Source organism: Salvelinus fontinalis, chromosome 23 (genome assembly GCF_029448725.1).
Source record: "Salvelinus fontinalis isolate EN_2023a chromosome 23, ASM2944872v1, whole genome shotgun sequence".
NCBI lineage: Eukaryota > Metazoa > Chordata > Actinopteri > Salmoniformes > Salmonidae > Salvelinus > Salvelinus fontinalis.
In genome coordinates, this window is record NC_074687.1 from 8,646,584 (window position 1) to 8,665,195 (window position 18,612).

Here is an 18,612-nt window from a genome sequence, read left to right on the forward strand (position 1 = left end):
AAAATGCAGGTGTTAAATGTGTAGGCCAATATCTGTGATGAAATTCTGTGTTTGTGTCACACCCTGATCTGTTTCACCAGTCTTGTGATTGTCTCCACCCCCTGCAGGTGTCGATTATTATCCCTGGTGTATATATCCCTGTGTTTCCTGTCCCAGTTTGTCTTGTATGTTTTTCAAGTCAACCAGCAGTTTTCTCGTACTCCTGCTTCTATTCTCTTTTGCCAGTCCCCCCGGTTTTTGCACCTTGCCTGTTTTCTGGACTCTGTACCTGCCCGCCTGACCATTACCCCCTGGCCTGACCTCAAGCCTGCCTGCCACTCTGTACCTCCTGGACTCTGAACTGGTTTGACCAGGGGAGGTAAAGCATTTATTGAGTCAAATAGAGGGCGGGCCTCCAATGGAACCTGAAGAGAAGAGAAAGTACCTCATTCAGGTGAGTACATCTTTCATCTTCCCATCTTTCAGCTTCGTAAACTTCTTCTCTACAAAATGTCTATAAAAATGTATGATGTTGGGTTGGAAGCCATACTGTTGCACAGTAGTGTTATTGTCATGGTTTGGTATATTGTCAGTAGAATGTCCTATAGAGAATTTGAGCAATGGTACCTGGTGTAAAGGGATCAGTTCTGTTGCACATCCTCTGCCATTTGGATTGGTCAGATTTGCAACACAGGTGTAAGAGTAACCGCACTGTCCAGAAAATAAATATAACAGCATTATAATGTTCTCCAACTCCTCCTCAATCGCACGGGTTATTGACATATTTTCATCAATTTTCTTCTGACCACGACATTTCACAATGACATAGCCCATATTGAGAACGATGACTTTATTGTGGACAATTTCCAACACATTCTTCTCTGCTCCCGGGTCTATTAGGTCTGGCTTTGTTAGAATGGCTTGAAAACAAATGAAAAGCATTATGATAACTGAATAAAATAAATAAAAACCCTATAAAAAATACATTAATCTGTATAATGTCTTTACCCATAGTTCTTGTGCCTTCAGGATCCACTTCTTGTGCCATTTTCAGGGCCTCTGTTGTTGCTATGTCAACATTACATGGTACCACCGCCAAAATAATGGTTATCTTATTCTTTATGAATTTCATAATGAGATTCTTGATCTAGTAAAAAAGGAAGAGGAATGTGACAAAGCAGTCAGGATTCAAGCCTTTGATCGAGTTATGTGATTAATCTTCGAGAGGGTATCAGACCGCTTGTTACCGGGATATCGCCCTGTGTGGGGCACTCTGTTCTTTATGGTTCTGAAGCTCAATCTTCCTCAAAGTCAACACACTAGATTCAACCATCATAGCTACCTTGCTAACAATTATGGTAAAAAGTGTAAAGACATTTTACCATAATTGTTAGCAAGGTAGCTATGATGGTTGAATCTGGTGTGTTGACTTTCAGGTATTATGGTAATTATGGTAAAAAGTCTTTACATCTGGTTAAAACAATTAATCATTAGTGAATCATAAGATGAGAACCAAGAGTCATGAGAGAACCAAACAATGTACTGGACAAAGTCCAAAAGCTACACACTAACAACAGACTTACTTGGACTCCAATGTCATCTGGTTGTCCTTTCACAGCTACCCTGGCGATCCCTGGTAAGTCAATCAGACTGAGGTCACACACCGTGGAGGATGTGATCTTTAGAGTGATCAGGTCATCACATATCCCCACTCCCTTTCCAGCTAACGAGTTCTGAGCTGTTAAATTAATGGGAAAATATTGATGTGTTTATTATTTGTTTGTTTGTCAGTCTTATACCCTGACAGAACTTTTCTTATCATAATATATTATGTATTCTGTAGTTGTCTGTGGTAAATACCATACAAACTTTTCCAAGATAAATTATAATAGACATGTCGATGGCGGTCAGGTACCGTTTTAAGATAAGGATTTTATTTTTTTATGAGCATGGCCTTATTTCCATTACAGCATATTGGATGACTGTCATTCATATTCCATTCACACAGCTCAGTGTAACATCAATAGGTTTAGGCTACTATGTGATATTGGAATTTTTCCTATACCTGAGGTTTTCCTATACCTCATGAGGTTGCAACAACCTCGCCTATGAATGAATGTTTACAACATAGGTGCAGACGTCGAGAATTATTTGGGTGATCAAGGTGACACACATTCAACACCACTCTTGCTAAATCTAGTTGATCTAGGGTGTAATTATTAGTCCAACAGTTGCAAACAAGAGTTTCTATTGGACAAATTCAGGGGTGTTTATCCCTGCTTCGTTCCATTTAAGAAACATTTTTCAACAGAATTGTTGGAATGAATACACCCCTGATCTCACGCAATCACAGTTCACTTTCATAGCAGCCAAATACAAACAGTATGATGTTTTTGATCATTGTATATATTTAATTCCTACTCCCATCTACGTGCTCCCCTCCTCTCACCTTTACCCTATGCTAGTGGACTTCAGTGCACAACACATCAGCTGTCTGTGACCAGACGGAAAAAAAATTCCAAGCCAAACCTTCATATCAGCGCTACACACAGGCTACATCGTTGTCACCATATTATATCATCATAGTCAACATAGCTACTAGAGCTAACACGTTAGTAAACCTTGCTACAATCACGCAGTATAGTGTCCAGTCAGCAGCAAGCAGTTTAACAGTTACACCGGCGGAACCCCAGTGGCTAACAATTTATAAAACCTAAAAGCTTACCTTGACTTGGAAGAGTTCCTTTGTTGGATAGCCATAGCCAGGTAGCTAACATAGCATCCCTCTCTGTTTGAGCCTGGTGTCTGAGTAGGCTAAACTAGCTAGTGGCCTTCTCTAGCTAATTAAGTGAAATTGAAAAAGATATGAAATATAGCTAGTACTCTCTCTCTTTCCTGCTTCTTCTTATTTTTTGAGGAAAGTAATTTGTTCAAAACTGTTCCTATTGTCTTTCTCTCTATTTCAGTAACCTACTCACCACATGTTATGTCTTGCAGTGCTAGCTAGCTGTAGATGATGCTTTCTGTACTAGATTCATTCTCTGATCCTTTGATTATATGGACAACATGTCAGTTCATGTTGCAAGAGCTCTGATAGGTATGAGGACATCCTCCAGAAGTTGTCATAATTGCTGTGTAAGTCTATGGAAGGGGGTGTGAACGACGAGCCTCCTAGATTTTGTATTGAAGTCAATATATATTTTTTTTAATTTCACCTTTATTTAACCAGGTAGGCCAGTTGAGAACAAATTCTCATTTACATCTGTGACCTGGCCAAGATAAAGCAAAGCAGTGCGACAAAAACAACAACACAGAGCTACACGTAAACAAACGTACAGTCAATAGCACAATATAAAAATCTCAGTACAGTGTGTGCAAATGTATAAGATTAGGGAGGTAAGGCAATAAATAGGCCATTGAGGCGAAATAATTACAATTTAGCAATAACACTGGAGTGATAGGTGTGCAGAAGATGAATGTTCAAGTCGAGATACTGGGGTGCAAAATAGCAAGAAGATAAATAACATTATAGCAGACACATCGATGGCCCTGAACTAACTTTATCTGACTCTTTGTAAACTGGAAACCACACACCCTGAGGCTGCATTCATCGTAGCTGGGGATTTTAACAAGGCTAATCTGAAAACAAAACTCTCTAAATTCTATCAGCATATCGATTGTGCTACCAGGGCTGGTAAAACCTTGGATCATTGTTATACTAACTTCCGCGACGCATATAAGGCTCTCCCCCGCCCTCCTTTCAGAAAAGCTGACCACGACTCCATTTTATTGCTTCCAGCCTACAAACAGAAACTAAAACAGCAAGCTCCCGCGCTCAGGTCTGTTCAACGCTGGTCCGACCAATCTGACTCCACACTTCAAGACTGCTTCGATCACGTGGATTGGGATATGTTCCGCATTGCGTCCAACAACAACATTGACGAATACGCTGATTCGGTGAGTGAGTTCATTAGAAAGTGCATTGACGATGTCGTACCCACAGCAACGATTAAAACATTCCCAAACCAGAAACCGTGGATTGATGGCAGCATTCGCGTGAAACTGAAAGCGCGAACCACTGCTTTTAACCAGGGCAAGGTGACCGGAAACATGACCGAATACAAACAGTGTAGCTATTCCCTCCGCAAGGCAATCAAACAAGCTAAGTCCCAGTATAGAGACAAAGTAGAGTCGCAATTCAACAGCTCAGACACAAGAGGTATGTGGCAGGGTCTACAGTCAATCACGGATTACAAAAAGAAAACCAGCCCCGTCGCGGACCAGGATGTCTTGCTCCCAGACAGACTAAATAACTTTTTTGCTCGCTTTGAGGACAATACAGTGCCACTGACACGGCCCGCTACCAAAACCTGCGGGCTCTCCTTCACTGCAGCCGAGGTGAGTAAAACATTTAAACGTGTTAACCCTCGCAAGGATGCAGGCCCAGACGGCATTCCCAGCCGCGTCCTCAGAGCATGCGCAGACCAGCTGGCTGGTGTGCTTAAGGACATATTCAATCAATCCTTATCCCAGTCTGCTGTTCCCACATGCTTCAAGAGGGCCACCATTGTTCCTGTTCCCAAGAAAGCTAAGGTAACTGAGCTAAACGACTACCGCCCCGTAGCACTCACTTCCGTCATCATGAAGTGCTTTGAGAGACTAGTCAAGGACCATATCACCTCCACCCTACCTGACACCCTAGACCCACTCCAATTTGTTTACCGACCCAATAGGTCCATAAACGACGCATTCGCAACCACACTGCCCTAACCCATTTGGACAAGAGGAAAACCTATGTGAGAATGCTGTTCATCGACTACAGCTCACCATTTAACACCATAGTACCCTCCAAACTCGTCATCAAGCTCGAGACCCTGGGTCTCGACCCCGCCCTGTGCAACTGGGTACTGGACTTCCTGACGGGCTGCCCCCAGGTGGTGAGGGTAGTTAACAACATCTCCACCCTGCTGATCCTCAACACTGGGGCCCCACAAGGGTGCGTTCTGAGCCCTCTCCTGTACTCCCTGTTCACCCACGACTGCGTGGCCATGCACGCCTCCAACTCAATCATCAAGTTTGCGGACGACACTACAGTGGTAAGCTTGATTACCAACAACGACGAGAAGGCCTACAGAGAGGAGGTGAGGGCCCTCGGAGTGTGGTGTCAGGAAAATAACCTCACACTCAACGTCAACAAAACAAAGGAGATGATTGTGGACTTCAGGAAACAGCAGAGGGAGCACCCCCCTATCCACATCGACGGGACAGTAGTGGAGAGGGTAGTAAGTTTTAAGTTCCTCGGCGTACACATCACGGACAAACTGAATTGGTCCAACCACACAGACAGCGTTGTGAAGAAGGCGCAGCAGCGCCTCTTCAACCTCAGGAGGCTGAAGAAATTCGGCTTGTCACCAAAAGCACTCACAAACTTCTACAGATGCACAATCGAGAGCATCCTGTCGGGCTGTATCACCGTCTGGTACGGCAACTGCTCTGCCCACAACCGTAAGGCTCTCCAGAGGGTAGTGAGGTCTGCACAACGCATCACCGGGGGCAAACTACCTGCCCTCCAGGACACCTACACCACCCGATGTCACAGGAAGGCCATAAAGATCATCAAGGACAACAACCACCCGAGCCACTGCCTGTTCACCCCGATATCATCCAGAAGGCGAGGTCAGTACAGGTGCATCAAAGCAGGGACCGAGAGACTGAAAAACAGCTTCTATCTCAAGGCCATCAGACTGTTAAACAGCCACCACTAACATTTAGTGGCTGCTGCCAACATACTGACTCAACTCCAGCCACTTTAATAATGGGAATTGATGGAAGTGTATTTAAAAATGTATCACTAGCCACTTTAACCAATGCCACTTAATATAATGTTTACATACCCTACATTACTCATCTCATATGTATATGTATATACTGTACTCTATATCATCTACTGCATCTTGCCATCTGTATGTAATACATGTATCACTAGCCACTTTAAACTATGCCACTTTATGTTTATATACCCTACATTACTCATCTCATATGTATATACTGTACTCTATACCACCTACTGCATCTTGCCTATGCCGTTCTGTACCATCACTCATTCATATATCTTTATGTACATATGCTTTATCCCTTTACACTTGCGTGTATAAGGTAGTAGTTGTGGAATTGTTAGGTTAGATTACTTGTTGGTTATTACTGCATTGTCGGAACTAGAAGCACAAGCATTTTGCTACACTCACATTACCATCTGCTAAATATGTGTATGTGACAAATAAAATTTGATTTTGATTTGATTTGATTTGATGAGGTAGTTGGGTGTGCTATTTACAGAATGGCTATGTACAGGTACAGTGATTGGTAAGCTGCTCTGACAGCTGATGCTTAAAGTTAGAGAGGGAGACAAAAGTATCCAGCTTCAGTGATTTTTGCAATTCCTTCCAGTCATTGGCTGGAGAGAACTGGAAGGAAAGGTGGCCAAAGGAAGTGCTGGATTTGGGGATGACCAGTGAAATATACCTGCTGGAGCGCGTACTACGGGTGGGTGTTGCTGTGGTGACCAGTGAGCTGAGATAAGTAGGGGCTTTACCTAGCAAAGACGTATAGATGACCTGGGGCCAGTGGGTTTGGCGGCAAATATGTAGCGAGGGTCAGCCAACGAGAGCAGACAGGTTGCAGTGGTGGGTAGCATATGGGATATTTGGTGACAAATTGTATTGGAGGCTATTTTGTAAATTACATCGCCGAAGTCAAGGATCTGTAGGAAAGTCATTTTTACAAGGGAATGTTTGTCAGCATGAGTGAAGGATGCTTTGTTGCAAAAATGGAAGCTGATTCTAGATTTAATTTTGGATTGGAGATGCTTAATGTGAGTCTGGAAGGAGAGTTTACAGTCTCACCAGACACCTAGGTATTTGTAGTTGTCCACATATTCTAAGTCAGAACCGTCCAGAGTATTGATGCTGGGCGGGCGGGCAGGAGAGGGCAGCGATCGGTTGAAGACTATGCATTTAGTCATACTAGGATTTAAAAGCAGTTGGAGGTCACGGAAGGAGTGTTGTATGGTATTGAAGCTCCTTTGGAGGTTTGTTAACACAGTGTCCAAAGAAGGGCCAGATGTAGTATACAAAATGGTGTCGTCTGTGTAGAGGTGGATCAGAGAATCACCAGCAGCAAGAGCGACATCATTGATATATACAGAAAAAAAGAGTCGGCCTGAGAATTGAACCCTGTTGAACCTGCATAGAGACTGCCAGAGGTCCGGACAACAGGCCCTCCGATATGACACACTGAACTCTATCTGAGAAGTAGTTGGTGAACCAGGCGAGGCAGTCATTTGAGAAACCAAGGCTATTGAGTCTGCCGATAAGAATGCGGTCATTGACAGTGTCGAAAGCCTTGGCCAGGTCGATGAAGACGGCTGCACAGTATTGTCTTTTATCGATGGCGGTTATGATGTCGTTTAGGACCTTGAGCGTGGCCGAGGTGCACCCATGACCAGCTCTGAAACCAGATTGCATAGTGGAGAAGGTACGGTGGGATTCGAAATGGTCGGTGATCTGTTTGTTAACTTGTTTGCTGCAGGGGGTGCAGAGCTATTGGCCGGGGTAGGGGTAGCCAGGTGGATAGCATGGCTAGCTGTTGAAAAATGCTTCTTGATAAATGCTTTTTGAAAAATGCATATTGAAATGATCGATTATGGAATATATATACCCAGTGGAAGATGTTAACTAGCTGTGTTCCAGCTACACAATGGTGCTACCTAACAGATTGCTGTTGAGGCTACTGTTGACCTTCATTGTAAAGAAGTGTGTTTTAATCAATTATTTGGTCATGTGAATATATTTAGTATAGTTTTATTTTAAAAATATAACTTTTTAAATGTTTCGCTATTTAAATATTTCTGAAATTCAATGAGGAGGATGGTCCTCCCCTTCCTCCTCTGAGGAGCCTCCACAGGTTAATGTACAGTATAGAATAATATGTCTGTGTGTTTGTTCCCATCTCACCCTGTTCAACGTGTCTCACGACTTCTGAAGGTTCTTCAAATTCATGTCTGTATTTCTCTCCGTATGAGATGACAGCATCCCATTTCACTGTCCTGTCATTACAGAGTTTAAGTAGCAGTGGGCACCTGGTGACAATACCTGGAAACAAGGAAGTACCAATGACAGATCATTATACTGTATTACAGAACAATCAATACAATACAATATGACAGTACAGTAAATAATGGATCGGAACATGGATTTCATGATAAATATATAACTTCTGCAGGCTACAGACAACAAGGTTGCTCTAATGTTCTGAAAGCATGTCAGACATTTACAGTGTCTGACTAAATGGTTAGAAAACTCATGTACAATTAACATGTACAATTAACATTTTGCTGCAGTTAAAGTTTTTCTGTGGTTATCAAGTTAATTTGAAGATTCTATACATTTCAGTAATGTCCGTGTCTCTGTGGTCCTATTGTACTGTCTGTTTCCTGACCTCCTCTATGGACAAGGACAGTGTGAACACCTGCTTCAGGGTTGTTTACCTAGCCACAGGCATCAATCACCAACTTCAGCACCTTCAAACCAAAAACTAGTCAATGCCCAAATCATGTCTAAGTTACACAACCACTTTCACAGACTTTGGGTGATTTGGGCATTACATTTAAAATGCTAATATTGATTTTAAATAGTTTTTTGTATGTTCAGAAAACAATACAGAATCTCACCAGTCCCTCTGGGCAGCGTCACCCCAGAAAGAAACTCAAGCACAGAGCTCTTTCCTGAACTCTGGTCTCCCACCACAGCAATGGCTGGCAGTGGTAGCTCCTTATCTATCCCGATGGATCTCATGTCGTCTACTAAGTCTATGAAGGGCCGGACCTTCTCCGCCAGCTGGTCTTGGAACATCCTGGGGATATGTGAGGGGTACAAAACAATGCCATTATGAATGGATCATTTGATGATAGACATGCATGGCTAAAATGTATCCCACAAAAAATCTTAATTCTGCACCACGTGTAACAAAATGTCACACTATTTACCGCATAAATAATCACCATCACCATTGTTGTCTGAATATTAGCATTATAGTATTGTGGTACAGCGTAGTACAGAGTAGTACTGCAAGTGTGCAATAACAAGTGGAAAATGGAGGCCTTCATCATTTCAAAACCGAAGGCTGAAGTAATGTTGTCCCACCTCGGTCCATCATCATCAGACATGTCTCTCTTCCACTGAAATAAAAGAGAATAAAGCTAAACCATTTAGATGACAATACAGAATAACAGCAATGCATCTGTATTTTGAACTAAAGTTATTATAATCTAAATCATAACATAAATAAAACATAAGAGGAGATACATTCTCACATGCCCAGTTCAGTACTTACAATTTGCTAACTGTAAAACACTGGGTATACCAAACATTAAGAACACCTTCCTGATGTTGAGTTCCTAGATGAGAATCTAGTAAAAATGAAACTGTAGGTTAGAAACTGAGTAAGTAAAATCCTTATATGATTTTAAAAATTTGACTAGGCTATTAGATTAGAATGTATTTATCCTCTTGGTCAATGTCTATTGGAGCATAACTTGGTACACTATATATACACAAAAGTTTTCGGACACCCCATCAAATTAGTGGATTTGGCTATTTCAGCCCCACCCATTGCTGACAGGTGTATAAAATCGAGCACACAGCCATGCAATCGCGATAGACAGACATTGGCAGAGGAATGGCCTTACTGAAGATCTCAGTGACTTTCAACGTGGCACGGTCATAGGATGCCACCATTCCAACAAGTCAGTTCTTAAAGTTTCAGCTCTGGTCAACTGTAAATGTTTTGCTTAGGAAAATATTGAATTACCTACAATACTGTTTAAACAGACCTACTATGCTGTTTTTACCCTGAGAATTGTCCATTGTTATATGTTAGTATTTTTTGCTGATACAGGATTGTTAATGTAACTTAGTCATTAGTCTGGGCGTACCGATAAGAGCCGTTTAGGTGCGACCTCAGTATGTGACATCCTGTTTTCTCAATCTACAGGAACGTAGATGGGTGGAAACATGCAGGAAGGACATTGGTGGCAACGTCAGCTATCTTAATCTGCACAGACAAGGTAAATCAGCATTTACACACCATGTTCCGTCCCTGTACCGACCCATCTGCTAAACGGCCACATAGACAAAATAGGTTGTACTTTTTCTATAAGAGGAGAGAGAGACAACTCTGTTCGTTGGGCTTTCCTGACAATGCACTGTTGAGTGGTTGTTATTGATTGCTTTGTTTGTGCAAATCTTATAGTAAAGTTGTTTTGAAGAATACTGTCTCTCTCCTTTTGGTTAGAATTACCACGATAATTGGTGACGAGGATGGGATTCTAACTCTGCTTGCTGATTGCTCCTGGGAGACAGAGGTTAAACTGTGTGCAGGGGTTCCGTTAGACGTGGCTCAGGTTAGCCCACAATCTGACTAAAACGGAGCCGGTTAGGGACACACCTCGTCAGTGAGTGGATACGTCATTCTGATCAGACAAAATAAATACCACGACAGTGGAAGCAACAACAGATCAGCCGCAAAGTGGTTGCATCGGCTGGAGTGGTGTAAAGCTTTCCGTCATCAGACTCTGGAGCAGTGGAAACGCGTTCTCTGGAGTGATGAATCACACTACCATCTGGCAGTCCGACGCATGAATCTGGGTTTGGCGGATGCCAGGAAAACGCTACCTGCCCTAATGCATAGTGCCAAGTGTAAAGTTTGGTGGAGGAGGAATAATGGTCTGGGGCTGTTTTTCATGGTTTGGGCTAGGCCACTTAGCTCCAGTGAAGGGAAATCTTAACGTTACAGTGTACAATGACATTTTAGATGATTCTGGGTTTCCAACTTTGTCTCCCTTTCCTGTTTCAGCATGACAATGCCCCCGTGCACAAAGTGAGGTCCATACAGAAATGGTTTGTTTAGATCGGTGTGGAAGAACTTGATTGGCCTACAGAGAACCCTGACCTCAACCCCATCGAACACTTTGGGATGAATAGGAATGCCGACTGCGAGCCAGGCCTAATCACCCAACATCAGTGCACGACCTGATTAATGCTTTTGTGACTGAATGGAAGAAAGTCGCTGCAGCATTGTTCTCAACAACTAGTGGAAAGTCATCCCAGAAGAGTGGAGACTGTTACAGCAGCAAAGAGGGGATAAACTTCGTGTTAATGCCCATGATTTTGGAATGAGATGTTTGACGAGGAGGTGTCAATATACTTTTGGTTATTTACTGTAGTTATTTAACTACCATAAAAATACTGTTAAAGAACTGTCATCACTAGATGCACCCTCATAGTTCTCTCCTCAAATAAAAGCCGAAATCATTCTAATCCTTACATCATCATTCAACTAAAATCATCAAACTTAATTTACACTGAACGCTTTTACAAAAGTAAATTGTGCATCTATTTATCTCAAAACCACAGCAGATTTGCTTTGCTTTCAATAGAGTGTTGACCACATTAGCCTGCTTTTCATTCACATCTGACAGAAGATCGCTTTCTGAAATGGAAGTTATGGATCTCCCTCGCGTGCTTCTGTTATGGAAAAAAGTCCACAACGAAACTGAAATTAAATTTGGAGATTGATACAATTGAAAATGCATTTTTGAAATGTTGAAATTTTTGCAAATTGATTCTGTAATACCCTTGTTGGAAACAAGTTTAAAATTTATTTGTAATAATTAATTGGTATTAGATTTAAAAGGGCTCGTGAATTCGAATGTCGTTAACATTTTCGTTAGCATTTCTTTTGAATAACTATTTATTTAATGCACAAGTGAATAGGTTGTTTTACTTTTTAGTTTAAGTTTTGACCAATAAGGTAGCTAGTTAAGCTATAAGTCCTAAAACAGGGAATTTTTTACTATGTCAGGAATTGTGAAAAACAGATTTTAAATGTATTTGGTTAAGACGTATTTAAACTTTCGACTTCAACTGTACCTTCACGATGAGACGGTAGCTTCAGTCCCTACTACGTCTTTCTTAACAGGAGGCCTGGGAAAGAGACGTTGAAAAAAGAGGGAGAGACGTTGAAAAAAAGAGGGAGAGACGTTATCAGTGTTGGTGAAGAAAAAATAGAAAAGAAGACGATAAAAATAAGACAAAACCCATACCTACCCAGTTTTGAATGGAAATACTGATTTGATTTTATAAGAGAGTTTTTATTTTGTTAAGACGGGATAAACTGTATTCAATACCGGACGAAAACAAAGTGGAGCGAGCTTTCAGGTCGTGCGCCCCAACCACAACAGTACACTTGACTCGACCCTCATTCTGAACAGCCCTACTTCTTAATTTCTCAAAGGAAAAACATCAACCAATTTCTAAAGACTGTTGACATCTCGTGGAATCAATAGGAACTGCAACAAAGTGCCACAGAAATCTAGATCCACATAGAAAACTCATTGAAAAGAGAGTGACCTCAAAAGAAAATGTCCTAGATGGTTTGTCCTCGGGGTTTTGCCTGCCAAATAAGTTCTGTTTATACTCACAGACATACTTTTAACGGTTTTAGAAAGTGTAGAGTGTTTTCTATCCAAATCTACCAAGTATATGCAGATCCTAGCTTCTGGGCCTGAGTAGCAGGCAGTTTACTTTGGGCACACTTTTCATCCGGACGTGAAAATAGTGCCCCCTAGCCTTAACCTGTTCTGGCTGCACGCTGAATATTGAAAAAACTGGAAAATGTGTGCACATTTTCAAACGGCCTCCTAAGAAACTTTTTATTTTCCAATATGCATATATTTACTACTGTTGGATAGATAACAGTCTGTAGTTTCTAAAAAGGTTTGAATTGTTTCTCTAAGTCGAACAGAAATATTTTTACAGCCATTTTCCCAGCCGAATTGAGTTTCCCAAAATGCGATGTGTCTCTTTAAGACCTTCTCTATAAAAGGCCATTTGACTTGGGACCATAGGGACACGTCAGAGGCGTACCTCAGACTGTAATGCGGAAGTGAGAATTGAAAGGGGTCGAATATCTCGTCCCTGGACTGAATAACAGAACTTCTTGTGAGACATGCGCAGTTAAAATAAAAATCCGGGCGCGAAGGATAATTTGATCTCGGCTTCTGGAACAAGGTAGATAACTTTGAATATGATGCCTGACTACGATATTATTTGCTACATGTCACAAAATCATCCTAAAGGTTGTTTTTTCAATATACTTTAATTATATTATTGCAATTTATTCTGGACTTTAGATGTGAAACGACGGAAGAATTTTTTGAAGAAACGCTTTCTGGCGCAGCAATGCTACCGTGCTAGCTAACCAAAGAGGGGAATCCTTCGTTCTGGAACCCAACTAAAGACTCTACTGGACATTGGACCCCGTTACAACATTCTGATGGAGTACCAAGAAAGATAAGACCCAATTTGGGATGCTTTTTCATATATATGTCGAACTGTTGAATGCTAACGCTGCTAACTATGCTAGGCTAGCGCTTGACTAGAATCAATGCTGCCTTATGCTAGCTTATGATGTTAGCTAATATAACGATATATTGTGTTTTCGCTGTAAAACACTTCAAAAATCGGAAATGTTGTCTGTATTCACAAGATATCTGTCTTTCATTAGTTATCCACCATATGTTTTTCTGAAATGTTTTATGAGGTGTAATTAGTAGCCGACGTTGGTGTATGTATTTTCTCTGGCTACTCCCGGCTGGATTCAGACTCTAGCTATGTGTTAGCATTTTTGGGTAGCATCAATGTAAAACAGATTTATAGCTAAAATATGCACTTTTTATGAACAAAACATAGATTTATTGTGTAACATGTTATATGACTGTCATCTGAGGTCGTTTTTTCTGGGCTCTTTAGGTTGGTTTTAGTTTATTTCGGTTGGTTGTGCATGCTACTTCAATCATAATTCATACTTCATAATCATAATTCATACGTGTCTGTCCACTTTTGTATTTGGTGGTGAGCTAACATAAATATATGTGGTGTTTTCTCTGTAAAACATTTAAAAAATCGGACATGTTGGCTGGATTGACAAGATGTTTATCTTTCAAATGCTGTATTGGACTTGTTAATGTGTAAAAGTTAAATATTTTAAAAAAATAGATTTTGAATTTCGCGCTCTGCAGCTGTTGTCATTTTCGGTCCGAGGTCGGGCTTGCACCCCAAACAGGTTAAGACGTTTTAACCAGGTCAACTCTCCCATTTTACAATGAAGCCAATGGTGACTTTAAAACAGTTACAGAGTTTAATGGTGGTGAGAAGAGAAAACTGAGAATGGATCAACAGCATTGTACTTACTCCACAATACTAACCTAATTGACAAAGTCACCATTGGCCTCATTGTAAAATCTCTGAGCAGTTTCATTCCTCTCCGGCAACTAAGTTAGGAAGGACACCTGTATCTTTGTAGTAACTGGGTGTATTGATACACCATCCAAAGTGGGGCCTCTCGGGTGGCGCAGTGGTCTAGGGCACTGCATCGCCCACCAGAGTCTCTGGGTTCGCGCCCAGGCTGGGCTGGGTTCGCGCTCAGGCTCTGTCGCATCCAGCCGCAACCGGGAGGTCCGTGGGGCGACGCACAATTGGCATAGCGTCGTCTGGGTTAGGGAGGGTTTGGCCGGTAGGGATATCCTTGTCTCAGCATGTAAAAAATGTAATAAAATGTATGCACTCTACTGTAAGTCGCTCTGGATAAGAGCGTCTGCTAAATGACTAAAATGTAATGTAATGTAAATGTAATAACTTCACCATGATCACAGGGATATTATATGGTTCTTTTTTTTATTTTATTTACCCATCTACTAATAGTTGCCCTTCTTGCGAGGCATTGGGAAACCTCCCTGGTCGTTATGGTTGAATCTGTGCTAGAATTACATTGCTCCGGAGGGACCTTACAGATAATTGTAATGTTGGGGTACAGAGATCTTGTAGTCATTAAAAAACACTATTATCACAACTTATTATGTGACGTGTTAAGCACATTTTTACTCTTGAAGTTATTGAGGCTAGACATAACAAAGGGGTTGAATACTTGACTCAAAAAATTTCAGCTTTTCATTTTTAATTAACTTGTAAGAAAATTTTAAAAAAAATATTCCACTGACAGTGCGGGCCAGTGATTAAATATCTACATTTGATATAATATTACTTTCGTGCTCTAGATTGCGTGGTAGAATTAACTTGACAATGGAACCTGAGGTACTATTACTTTTAGCTCTGTATCTGAAGCAGGGTAACGATTAACACCGTGCACACAGACACACTTCAAACTGCTCATTTACATATCCCCTTGACCTTCAACCTCAAAGTGATACTGATTGGCTGTTAAACACAAGGGAGTTATGGACTATCATTAAAGGTGTAGAGCTCCATATATTACAATTACTACCTATATTTAATATAAATGTTTTTTATCGGCCGATTCTGGTGCTAAAATGTCAGCTTTGGCTCAGTTCCTGAACTGGTTAAAAGCACATTTAAACTAGGTGTCACGCCCTGGCCTTAGTATTATTTGTTTTATTTATTATTTTAGTTAGGTCAGGGTGTGACATGGGGTATGTGTGTATTTTGGGGTATTATATGGTAGAGGGGGTGTTTGGTGTAGTTTATGGTTTGGTGTTGAGTGTATGTGTCTAGCTGTGTCTATGTTGGGTGTAGTTCTAGGAAAGTCTATGGTGGCCGGAATGGGTTCTCAATTAGAGACAGCTGATTTCGGTTGTCTCTAATTGGGAGCCATATTTAAGGCTGCCATAGGCTTTAGCTGTTTGTGGGTCATTGTTTGTGTATCTGTTAAGTTCGACGTAAGTAGTTTGTGTGTGCACTTACGTTTGAAGTTTTCATGATCGTTTGTTGTTTTCGTTAGTGTTGTATAAGTGTGTAGTGTTCATCTTCGTCGTTGCTATTAAAAAAGAAGATGTATTCAAATCATGTTGCGCCTTGGTCCTCTCGTTCATGTCAACACGATCGTGACACTAGGGGTGTGACAACATGGCTCATAATCATCTCCGTAAATTAACAGTTGATAGTCGGATTGGATCGGCTGATAGTCGTGATCGGAAAAAAAACTGAGGTTTTTCAATATGCCTAAATAGATGTTGGCAGAATACCTCCCTGCACACTTAAACAAAAAGCTGCAGACTAGGAGCCCAGCGCTGAGGGATGAGTGTGTCCTCAACTTGCAGCCAAATTTGCTTTTACAGTCAGAATGCACATCAGCGTTTGATATTTTTTTCCTTACCTTTGCCCCACTTGTTAGATATTAAGCACATTGATAGCTTGATAGCAAACGTCCTCGCCATGTGTTTTATCATAGTAGCAGGCAGCAGGAACCTAAATGATCTGACTGAAAACTGATTGGGTGAAATTATGAAGCCAGTGGATGGAGAAATACAGCTTCACTCTATCCAATCAGAGCAGCGGGAACAACATACAGCCCGCCCTTCTCTTTACAGAGTTATTTAGACAAGGTAGAACCTCGCGCATGACTGACTGACATGAGAAAGATACGTGATGGCATCTGACTATTTGGGAGGGGGATCACGGAAAATTACAAAAAAAGACTGATCTTAATCGTATCCAGAAAATTGATGATATCTATTACGAAACGAGTTTTGATCACCGAGGTACAGACAGTTTCAGGTTGGATATTCAACACCGAGGTAAAGATAGTTTCAGGTTGGATATTCAACACCGAGGTAAAGACAGTTTCAGGTTGGATATTCAACACCGAGGTAAAGACACTTTCAGGTTGGATATTCAACACCGAGGTAAAGACAGTTTCAGGTTGGATATTCAACACCGAGGTAAAGACACTTTCAGGTTGGATATTCAACACCGAGGTAAAGATAGTTTCAGGTTGGATATTCAACACCGAGGTAAAGACAGTTTCAGGTTGGATATTCAATACCGAGGTAAAGACACTTTCAGGTTGGATATTCAACACCGAGGTAAAGACAGTTTCAGGTCGGATATTCAACACCGAGGTAAAGATAGTTTCAAGTTGGATATTCAACACAGAGGTAAAGATAGTTTCAGGTTGGATATTCGACAGATATTCGCCTGTAGTTTTCCTTATGTCCACCAACAGCAGTTAGGGACCGTCAACATAGTGACAAATCACATTTATCAAATTTCAATAGCTCTTTAACCATTACTCCAAACACTTTCAAAACTGGTTGTAGCTAATGCGATGGCATAAACACACATTGCACACCCTTTAGTTTGTCCATTTTCATCTCATGGTTTTCCAATAATTTTTCAAAATGTATAATTTCAATAGCTCCTTGGTCATGTGATCTGGTGACTTCAAACAAGGTCCAGAATGTCCACTCAGTGGGCCTATACATTGCACACCCTTTAGTTTGTCCATTTACATCTCACATGGTTTTCCAAGAATTTTTCAAAATGTAGAATTTCAATAGCTCCTTGGTCATGTGACCTAATGTCCGCTGACTACCCTTCTATATTGCACACTCTTGTTTGTGTACTGTAAAATCATGCGGTGTAATATACCTTTTTCATAGTTCACATTTGCAATAGCTCCCTGGTCATGTCAATTACACACCTAAGAAGTGTGCAGTGGATATACACCCATATTGCATAAACTCTAGTCATGTATCTTCTATATTGTTGTACATTTTTATTAGTTTGACAATTAGGGGGTTCAGTCCAGTGTTGTGTTTACACTTTTCTTTAATATTTATCTACAATATTTGGTAGTTCTAAGTACTTATTTTCCCAGTTTTTCCCCCACAGTATTTAAAATAATAGGAGAGAGACAGATAATTTCTCCTTTCGTCGTTAATATCAACCATAAAGGAAAAGGGCAAAGTACGAGAGTCATGCTATTAATTGTCCAAAGCAGGGATGGAGAGTGAGATGGTGAGGTAGGCTGCAGTGGGTTTGCTGGTCAATACATATACTGAACATGTAACCACAGTAATGGTGGCCAGTAAATCAACTAATAAAAATATAATATTGACAAATTAAACAAATTGTAGACCTTTAATCTTTTCCAACATGTCAACAGACACTTAACTTCAATTAAGTATGAAACATTTCACCGTGTTAACTTTCTCTTTATCCCTGGTTGATGTACATGTCAGAGCCTTTTCAGTGTGGATGGGGTATAGCATACATTTTCAACAACAAAGACCGCACTTCCAGTTTGTGTTCTTTACTCTGTTGAACTCTTTTGTCTTCAATCCTAGGCACAGGGGATGGGATGTTGGGGAAGTTCTGTAGAACTTTCTTGGCCATCTACACAAAAAAATGTAATATCGTTTTTTACCTAATTGTCACATAACAGCTAACCATTCATTATTGAAAATATCTATCAAACCTGCATTACAAAGACCCCACAGCTGAAGGTGTCCTACTGCAGGGTGTGAGTTATTTCCCCTCCTTTACCCTTTATGTCCGCCCAGTCGTCTTTTCCATGGCAGGATCTTCTCATTTTGAAGTATTCTCTTTTTTATGTAAAAATAATGGAATTATGATTAATTATAGGCAAATGAATACATAAGCCACATTTGTTGTTTTCCTTATCACTATAATCTAGTAGTAATTTATTAGTAGAAGTAATTTCCTTTATGCCCTATTCTACAGACAGCCTAAATTATAG

At 40.8% G+C, this 18,612-nt stretch overlaps 1 protein-coding gene across 1 annotated transcript; it reads right to left on the reverse strand.

Moving 5' to 3' along the window:
• Positions 1 to 375: 375 nt before the first annotated feature.
• Positions 376 to 16,334, reverse strand: LOC129821567 (interferon-induced GTP-binding protein Mx-like). The gene is made up of 9 exons (XM_055879227.1): positions 16,228 to 16,334; positions 9,370 to 12,020; positions 9,180 to 9,214; positions 8,708 to 8,889; positions 7,992 to 8,129; positions 1,563 to 1,717; positions 988 to 1,126; positions 687 to 899; positions 376 to 404 (listed from the first exon to the last, which is right to left on the reverse strand). The coding sequence occupies exons 3-9, from the start codon at positions 9,200 to 9,202 to the stop codon at positions 376 to 378; spliced, it is 879 nt and encodes a 292-aa protein (XP_055735202.1). The 5' UTR covers positions 9,203 to 9,214; positions 9,370 to 12,020; positions 16,228 to 16,334.
• Positions 16,335 to 18,612: the final 2,278 nt, after the last annotated feature.